The 9,575-nt window shown below is 45.9% G+C and overlaps 1 protein-coding gene across 10 annotated transcripts in view; it reads left to right on the top strand.

Moving 5' to 3' along the window:
* The first annotated feature begins 167 nt into the window (after window positions 1-167).
* The window catches only part of mib1 (MIB E3 ubiquitin protein ligase 1), a 28,268-nt gene continuing 18,860 nt past the window's right edge, over window positions 168-9,575 (top strand). For 3 of the 10 annotated variants that reach the window (XM_088397121.1, XM_088397120.1, XM_088397115.1), the window contains exons 1-13: window positions 172-596; window positions 761-975; window positions 1,503-1,674; window positions 2,881-3,010; window positions 3,783-3,887; window positions 4,588-4,654; window positions 5,045-5,249; window positions 5,324-5,507; window positions 6,137-6,281; window positions 6,381-6,514; window positions 6,894-7,001; window positions 7,083-7,280; window positions 7,383-7,534. In XM_088397121.1, the coding sequence (XP_088253247.1) occupies window positions 553-596; window positions 761-975; window positions 1,503-1,674; window positions 2,881-3,010; window positions 3,783-3,887; window positions 4,588-4,654; window positions 5,045-5,249; window positions 5,324-5,507; window positions 6,137-6,281; window positions 6,381-6,514; window positions 6,894-7,001; window positions 7,083-7,280; window positions 7,383-7,534 (1,859 nt within the window). In that variant the 5' untranslated portion in view covers window positions 172-552. Of the gene's footprint in view, window positions 976-1,502; window positions 1,675-2,880; window positions 3,011-3,782; window positions 3,888-4,587; window positions 4,655-5,044; window positions 5,250-5,323; window positions 5,508-6,136; window positions 6,282-6,380; window positions 6,515-6,893; window positions 7,002-7,082; window positions 7,281-7,382; window positions 7,535-9,575 lie in introns of all 10 variants that reach the window. The other 7 variants (XM_088397114.1, XM_088397113.1, XM_088397118.1 and 4 more) reach the window with 7 other exon arrangements.

Below are 9,575 nucleotides of genomic sequence, written 5' to 3'. Positions count from 1 at the left end.
TCTATAAATTTAGAATACTGTGTCCAGGTACGCTCTGTGCTTGTGACGAACACGTCGCATTGTGCTTGGACGGGGGTAGCTCAGTGCGGCTGCGCGAGCACGCTTCGTCGCCGTTCACTAAACGCTCGTGCCGCCTTCGTGCTTTTCCGTGCATCTCCGTCAAGCTGGTTGTTGTTGCTCGTCTGGCCACTCGGAGGGAGCGATGATGATTGACAATAATGGCGGCGGGTTTATTCTGACTTGACTCCAGCAGGGGGGGTAGGGAGAGGAGAAAAGAAGACGGAGAACCATCTCCGGGCCGATAAAGCCCACACCTTGAGGTGAATCTTATGCATCCGCACGGTGCACTTGGGACCCCCCAAAAGGAGCGAAAATAAGACTTGGCTTGAGTAAGGAGGGCTTTATCCTGCTAGCTTAGCTTTAGCTCGGTTTTAGCTTGCTAAGTTTAAGAGGTTAGCATTCTTGAGGCGACGAGGGTCAGCTAAGCAAACAATGTCGCCGCTTCGCCAGCTCTCCGCGTAATTGCTCTCCCGTTTTCCAGGGGCTCGACGAATGCAGCGCTTCTTTGCCAAAGAAGAGCCCATCTTCTTCAGAAGGTAGCGGGGCTAGCTTTGCGGGGCTGTGCGGCTTCTGTTACGGACTTGCATTCAAAAACTGCCCGCCGCCTTGTTGCCAGCTTGCACAGCTAGCTCGCTAACTCTCCAAAAGATTCTTGGGGCCAATTCCCCCCGATCTTCGTTTTTTAAATGACCACCGGTAGGAACAACCGAGCCATGATGGAAGGAGTCGGAGCGAGAGTGGTTCGGGGACCCGACTGGAAGTGGGGCAAGCAGGACGGCGGAGAGGGACATGTCGGCACCGTCAGGAGTTTTGAAAGTCCCGAGGAGGTGGTGGTCGTCTGGGATAACGGCACCGCTGCGAATTACCGTTGCTCCGGAGCATACGACGTGAGGATATTAGACAGTGCTCCTACGGGTAAGTTAGTCTTGAAACTGTGGTACACAACCACCACTTGAAGTGATGTTGGATTTAATAACAAATTCTGCGAATAGTTGTTTTGTTTACTGGGCCTAGACAGATGCAGACGGTCATCCTAAAAGGAAGTTTGTACTGGCCTATTTTTTTTTTGCTCAACATTTCCCTTTGAGCTCCATTTAATTTGTATGAATTAGTTGCGATCATGATGAAATCTTAATTAACTGTCAAGACAGGTCCACTTCATTACTGTACTTGTCAAACATAACCCATGGCATGACACCCGTCGCAGAAGATCAAACTCCTTTGCTGGTCAAACTTCCTCTGGTGATGGAAAATGTATAAAATCAAATCAGTACGCACCAAACATGAGGTAGAGTGAGATACGTGACAATTCAACATTCTGAGATTCTTATGACATTTGTCTTTTTTTTTTTTCGGAGGGCTATGTGGAAAACTGTTTAGTGATGTTCACGTGCAGTGACTCGCAACCACTTAATGCATCGACACTCCTTCTTGGCCTGTAGGCATCAAGCATGACGGAACAATGTGTGACACCTGCCGTCAGCAGCCCATTATTGGAATTCGCTGGAAATGTGCTGAGTGCACCAATTATGACCTCTGCACAACCTGTTACCATGGCGACAAACATCACCTGAGACACCGCTTCTACAGGATCACCACCCCGGGGAGCGAAAGGTTAGTTAAGATGGCTGCGCTTTGAAAGAAAAAAGCCACAAAGGATTGGGTAACGATTGAAAAGTGTTTTGTGACGCCCTCCCTTTTAGTGTTTTTTTTTTTTTTTATGTGTGTGTTTCTGTTGATATTTGAGAATCTTTTGAGTGCACCCTTCCTCGCAGGGACACGCAATCTATCCGGATGCTCCCAGCCACCAGTTGCCAGGCAACAAACTCGCCTCGCTTAAATCTCGTTGGACGTAATATTAAAGCGGCGATTCCCATCTATGGTCTAATCGTTTCGTGGAAGCGCTGACGCTGGTTGACTTCTCATTTCAAAACAATGCTTGTCATGGCAAGTAACTCCAATGAGAAATTTGGACCCACACACACACACATAGTTTGAAATGGGTGCTATTTATTATTTCAATGAAATTAGCAGATGTTTTGTAATGGAAGTAAGTGACCACATAACCATATACTTCTGGGCCAATGGCGTGTCTGGTTTCTGTTACCATGACTACCAGGGTCAGTCCTTGCATGAGCAGAACCCAGACTGTGGAAAAAAAGTGAGCTGCTATGAGACAACAAAAGCTGTGAGCATCTGTGATGTCATTTTCAGTCGACAACAAGTAGCAAAATGGCCGCCAGAACTCTCTGGTTGAGTCGCTTTACTTGCCTGAAATTGTGTTGGATGCTGCTTTTATATCACGCCGACATCCCAACACAGAAGAACACATGGCCCAACAGACGGTGGCCTTTTCAATCGCATACAACTTCATTTCCCCCTCGGGACAGACGGCGTGCACAGCATAATGGCTGCGGCGGTCGCCACCCCCCCTCCCCAAAGATCACACTTGTCTGCCAATGACATGAGGGGGTTGGGGGGGGTCGTTACACCACATTAAAAGTCTTTCAGACCATTCTGAGGAGGGCATGGTTCATGGTGGTGGTCCGCCACTGTCCAGCTGCCATTTCTAGTTGTTTTACCTTTTTTTTTTTTTTCTTTATGCATTATGACACTTAAATTTCCCTGATTATTGTTGCAATTAATTATTTGTATTAATAATTTATCATCAGTTAATAGATGTTTTGTGCCTCCTCAGTTGTGCAATAAAATCAAGTATATATAACGCATACTATTTTTTCCCCTCATCTAATAATAATAAATAATAATTTGACATGAGGCCCGAATGACTTAATGGGTCTTTTGTCTTGGTGTGGGCAGAGTTCTCCTAGAGTCGAGGCGCAAATCAAAGAAAATCACCGCCAGAGGCATCTTCACCGGAGGCCGGGTAGTGCGAGGCGTGGACTGGCAGTGGGAAGATCAAGATGGAGGCAACGGAAGGCGAGGAAAGGTAATGGCCAATCAACGACATGCAGCCAAAACTACGTCAGCGTCGTCCACACAGTGAAACACGTCAGTTTGTCAGTTCAACACTTAACGCAGGACTTTCTATTTTTGTATGTTTCCAATGTATAAAGCCACGCAAACACATTGAAAAGAGGCCATCCATCCTTTCATGGCAAGTAACTCCAATGAGGAATTTCATCTTGCTGATTGATATGAATCCTGACTAATGCGGCGCATAAAAGTCATTATGAAGCCATTCCGTTGACAGATGAGGGCTGCGCTTGTTGTCCAGTATCCACACTACACGCCGACATTGACTCGGCCGCAGTCGCCGGCATATTTAAAGAGCCCCTCTCGGCAATTTAAGACTTCATCTTGCTGCGTTATTTAATGGCACATCTCATCACTGTTTTATGACGCCGCCAGCAGTTATCGCGCTCCTCCCGAAAACCATTATGGCATGTCCTAATGTTTAGATGTACTTTTTGAGTAGCCTAAATTTGAACTAGACCCATTAATCAATTAACTCTGCGGAAATAAATAGGTGACTGCAATTTACTTAATGCGCTTGTTTTAATGAATACATTAATTCATTCTGGTGCTCACTTTCTTTGCCCTGTTAGGTAGTGTACTACCACGATCCATCCGTGAGGTCGAAGTTGGTCAACTTTCAATCACTAATTTTCTTTTCAAGAAACAAAAAAAGCGGCATGTTTTTAGGACCATACAAAAATGAGGACATCCAAGAATGACCGTTCCTCTTTTTTTCTAAACAGGTGACGGAGATTCAAGACTGGAGCGCAGCCAGCCCTCATAGTGCCGCCTACGTGCTATGGGACAACGGGGCCAAGAACCTGTACCGTGTCGGTTTTGAGGGAATGGTGAGCTCACCCACGGCGTCCTCCAATACATCAGCTGTCAGGTGGCTTTTGTGTTTGGCCGCAGGGTGGAGGCTCTTTTTTTTTTATTCTTTTCTTTTCTTTTTGTGAGAGCCACGCTGCGCTCGGCTTCCGTTGAATGTACAAGCAGCTGGAGATGGAAGCCATCTACATAATAAAGGCAATCTGCCTTTTAGGGAGGGGGGGTGAACATGGGGGTCGACCTTAAGGGAGGGGGCGAAGTCATTGCGGGTGCGTCTACACGCGCGTCTGTGATTAAAAGCACACTTTGGCTCATTGGTGGAATTTGGCTTTGTTTACAGTGGAACTTCTAAGGTTGAACTGTTCTAAGCGTTCCAGGGCCAAACTTGATCATAAAGGGTAGAATTACCACTCCTCCTTTTAACAAGCTTATTGAGTCCTATTTTTTGTCGTTATATAAAGTCGCTATTCACACAGTTGCAAGATAAAAAGCGTCCTATTGGCTTGATCATTCGAGGAATGCATCTTCCCTTGAACTCTACCCCAGATGCACATTGTGCTGCCACGTAGTGCTTTGTCGCCTCACCTTCTCCACCACGTTGCTGATAAGTTGCCGCTTAAGTGTCCATGTTCTGTGTTTTTATTCTTCATGCTCTACCGGTGCTTCAACTCCTCCCATGTGCCATTGACTTACAGAGCCTTTGCTTCTTGTCTCTGGCAGTCGGACCTGAAATGTGTTCAGGATGCCAAAGGAGGGTCCTTTTACAGAGACCACTGTCCTGTGTTGGGTGAGTAAGCCAGCTGGACTTGTTCCACCCCCTTATTGCTATCTTCAGACCACCTCCCACCTATTGCTGTGCTGCAGCAAATTCAAGGCCAGTGTTTTAGATGTAGTTAGCATGTATGACCACTAGATGGTAGCAACACCTTTTTGCTTGTTTTCATGAGTTTTCCAAGGATTTAATTAGGCCCCCCTATGCCATAGTGGTCTAAATTACATGACCTTAAAGTTAAATGATGCAATTAATGTGTGTAATGTTTCTGTCCATGTTGTAAATATGGTTTTATTGTTTTTAGTACCATGTAGTTTATCCTTTAACTCTATTTCTCCTTAAGTATTGCATAAAATGATTATATTTAATTATAAAAAAACAATTCATATTTTTTGTGTTTCCTAGGTGAGCAGAATGGCAACAGGAACCCCGGCGGTCTTCAGATCGGGGACCTGGTCAACATCGACTTGGACCTGGAGATTGTCCAGTCGCTGCAGCACGGTCACGGCGGCTGGACAGACGGCATGTTCGAAACGCTCACCACCACCGGCACGGTGTGCGGCATCGACGAAGATCATGATATTGTGGTGCAGTATCCCAGCGGGAACAGGTGAGTGCTCGGATGCCTTTTTTTTTTTTCCCAGAGAGAAATCAAATGAATCAAGTACATTTTCCTATCCACAGGTGGACGTTCAATCCCGCCGTACTAACGAAAGCCAACGTGGTGCGCAGCGGTGAAGTGGCCGCTGGAGCGGAGGGAGGCACCTCCCAATTCCTCGTGGGGGACCTGGTTCAGATTTGCTACGACATCGACCGCATCAAGCTGCTACAAAAAGGCCACGGGGAGTGGGCCGAGGCCATGCTTCCTGTAAGTCTTTTGGGAAAATGCATACGGATTTTCCACATCTTAAATCAGCGGTCACCAAGTCCAGCCTGTTGATTATTATTATTAAGACCAATGCTATATTTTTTTCCCATTAATAATCAATTGTGTCCTTTATCACAAAGCAACATATTTCTCCAGAATCTGCGATGTAACTTAAAAGCAATTTATCTGCTCCAAGATGCCACCTGTCTCGAGCTAATGAGCCTGAGCATTCATTGTTATTGATGACCAGCGCACGCGCATCTTGACAAACTCCAAAATGTCTCCTTTAATCTGAATTGAGACATTGTTTTAGTCTGCTGAGGCTTGCTACGTGAATGATGAATAGCTTGCAACGTTGAGATGTGTCCCTTTCTTTATATCCTTGGCTATAATGGATTGTCATCTTAATAATAACATACACTGATGTTTTATTGTGTTATTTGTCAGGTTTTATTTTTGCTGTGAGCTTTGTTTCACTTTCACCCCTCCCACCCTTATTTTTACATTATCTTCGGATTCTTTCGCTCTGGCCCGCTTGCTCTCTTTCTTTTTCTGTCTCTCTCTATATATATATCACATAGCCCAAAGACAACAATTTTAATGAGTTTTGTCGCTACATTCATCAACAGACCCTGGGGAAGGTGGGCCGCGTGCAGCAGATCTACTCTGACAGTGACCTGAAGGTGGAGGTGTGCGGGACGTCGTGGACGTACAATCCCGCCGCTGTCACCAAGATCGCTCCCTCAGGCTCCGCCGTTAGCAACGCCTCCGGAGGTTTGAGCCAGTGCCGCTCGAGCGCCATGAGAGTGACACCGTGACCCTGTGTGATGCCCCCCCCCCCCCCTTTTTTTTTTTTCTTTTTTGTTAATCCAGAGCGTCTCTCCCAGCTGCTGAAGAAACTGTTTGAGACACAGGAGTCGGGCGACATCAACGAGGAACTGGTCAAGGCGGCAGCCAACGGAGATCTGGCCAAGGTGGAAGACATTTTGAAAAGACCCGATGTCGACGTAAGTTGCAGATATGGTTTTGGTCCAGCCTAAACGGGCTGCTGTTGGAATTGAACGTTGGCACTTTGGGAGCCATTTTTTTCCCCATCTCCAGCTGTACATGCTCATATTATATTTCTCAATAATAACCACGAGGCATTTCATTTTGCTACAGCTGGCTTGTGCATTTTAATGTGTCGGGGTTTAACTCGCAGCCTGAGGCTTTTTGATATAATTTCTCCTTGAAATACCGATTTAGTTGTGGAATTTTTTTTTCCCTGTTCTGTATTAACATCACTGATATGGAATAAAGATTCAAAGATCAAATCCTTAATGTGCTAGTGATGAAGTGTTGGAAGAAAAATTCAGAAACGTTTAAGCCCAAATGTGTTTGTTTCAGGTGAACGGGCAGTGCGCTGGACACACTGCGATGCAAGCGGCCAGTCAGAACGGTCACGTGGACGTCCTCAAGCTCCTGCTCAAACACAGCGTTGATCTCGAGGCAGAGGTTGGCATCACTCGAGACTATTTTTTTTTTTTCTTCCTCACTCTAAGCCGTACTCCATCTTGCTTGCGTTACTGTACTCAGGACAAAGATGGGGATCGGGCGGTGCACCATGCGGCCTTCGGTGACGAGGGCTCAGTCATCGAGGTGCTCCAGCGGGGCGGCGCCGACTTGAACGCCAGGAACAAGCGCAGGCAGACGCCGTTGCACATAGCTGTCAACAAGGGACACCTGCAGGTGGTCAAAACGTTGCTGGACTTTGGCTGCCACCCAAGCCTCCAGGTATCCAGCATTGGTTTTCATATTTCTCATGACAATTTGGATCCCAGCGATGAAAAAGTCAATTTTCCATTTGTCTCCTTTAACACGACCTTTCCCCTCCAGGATTCTGAGGGCGACACGCCCCTGCACGATGCCATCAGCAAGAAGCGAGACGACATGCTGTCTGTGCTGCTGGAGGCCGGCGCCGACGTCACCATCACCAACAACAACGGCTTTAACGCCTTGCACCACGCCGCTCTGCGAGGAAACCCCAGGTAAGAGAATTGTGTCATCCCACCCACATCCTTTATTTTATTTTTTTATGGGTAAGGCGCAAATCGCACAAAGCGTGAAGCCTTGTACATTTATTGTGCTCACAAAGCAAACACTTAGATAAATAACAGAGGTGCAAAAAGTAATTACTTTTGGGATCAGTTTTGATTTGATTCAGTATCGCTGACAAAGCTTTTAATTGGAATTGAACGCCGACTGCTCGGTGTGCGTTTCACATCGCAGCGTGTGGGATCTTACGACGCAACTCTCATAGTGCAATGCCGCTTGTCTTCCAAGTTGTCCTCATGCTAAAATGCCTAGCTCAATTTTTTTTATTTTTTGCTTGAGTCATTCCTCAATGGCGTATACTGTGGTTCCGTCTCCTCAACAGACTGTGAAAAGCATTTGTTCTAGTTGGGTCCAAGCATTAGCAGTTGTCCTTGGCTTTGGCTAGTTCTTTGTCCTGCACTTTGGTTTTTTGTTGTGCAGTAAAGGGAACCCCCGTCGTTATCAGGTTTGTTATCCAGAATTCTTTATGGCCAATATAGGTTCAGGGTTGAAAGTTTTTGCTGCATGTATGAGTGTGTTTGCAGTCCCGCGCTGAGCAGCATTCCCCCTCTTCCCTCCTTGCCATCATTTTAATTGGCGTGAGGAACTGCAGAAAGTCTGCCTCTAGCCATCCGAATAGATTGTCAACACTCGCTTGTTCCCTCCGCGTCGGACTCATCAACTGGGCGCATAAAAAAAAAAAAAAAATCTAAAGACACTGCGCATTAAAGTTAAAAGTATTGAGTGTATAATCCTGATTGTAAAAAAAGACAATGGCTTCGTTTTTCTGTCCTAAAAAGAAAATGACTCTAATAAAAGAATACGTGGATAAATCGGGACGGGCGGTGGAGGTGGTATCCCGTGTCTTATCGTTCTACGTTTATTTGCAATCTCGGTGTACTTTTTTCACCTAGCCGGTTTCGGTAAGTGTTGTGATGCAGTGCTGATAAATCGCTCACTCTGCCTCTTGCGTTGGAAAGCAATTCAATGCACATACCTCACAGCCTTAAAAAAAAAAAAAAGTATATTTATTTAAAGAAGTTCTGAGGCTAGCAGAGGCGCACTTGAAATTGCTTGCTTGCATTAAGCGTAAACACTTTGTTGGGGTTTATGTTTGTGCAGCAGGATTCTGATTTTAGGGAGGGAGAAAGAGAGAGGGGTGGGGGCCCAGTGGAGGACTCTGGACTTGGAAATGAAAAATGCTGGAGTGCAGCCCGATTGTGTCAGGGCCCTCGCGCTTGTGTGTGTATGTGTTGTCCACTCGCTTTAATACACTTTCTGTACTCCGCTCACCTCACAGACAAGAAGATATACGTCCCCTTCCGTAGTTTGCCCATTTACTTTTATTTCACGCTTCAGCTCCTCCAATATCAACGAGCCACAAGTCCTAAAGCCTTCTAAAATCTTTCCCCCCGGGCTGAGGCTAAACTACCCGCCTGGTGTGCTTTTTCGTGGTGAAGGCGGCCATTTCAATTGAATGCTTATTTTTTTTAAAAAGCACACTTGATGTTTTTTGAGTGGGAAAAGTGCTTGGAGATTGGTCGCTGATACGAGGCCCCTTCAGATTATGGATATGAATGAGAGAGTCCTGGCATGTACAGATAAAAGAATTGTAATGCATCCCCTCTATAGAAAATAGCTGCTTTTATATTTTACCCAGTGAAACAACAAGAACATAGTGTAGCCTGGATTTATCAGCTGCTGGAAAACTATCGTGTTGATTTTCTCCCCCGGCGTCGTCATCAGTGTCTTCGCGGAACAGCGACTTGCTCATACTTCACCAAATTTGCCGCACTCCCCAATTTCTTTCTTAACGAACCAATGTAAACGGGAAAAAAAAAAGTCATTCGTTTCAGAGTCAAACCTTTATTAACCGCACAGTCAGCATTTTCAGTCATGTTTTGACATTCATAACAGGCAAGTGTTAAATAAAAATAATAACGAGGCTTTGTTCGGTTCCACTCGGCTCCCTCCTGACACGCTGCTGCCTGTCTG

The sequence above is a fragment of the Syngnathus floridae genome, chromosome 14 (genome assembly GCF_059516105.1).
Source record: "Syngnathus floridae isolate MCC-2025c chromosome 14, RoL_Sflo_1.0, whole genome shotgun sequence".
Classification (NCBI taxonomy): domain Eukaryota; kingdom Metazoa; phylum Chordata; class Actinopteri; order Syngnathiformes; family Syngnathidae; genus Syngnathus; species Syngnathus floridae.
This window is presented reverse-complemented; position numbering and strand designations above follow the sequence as displayed.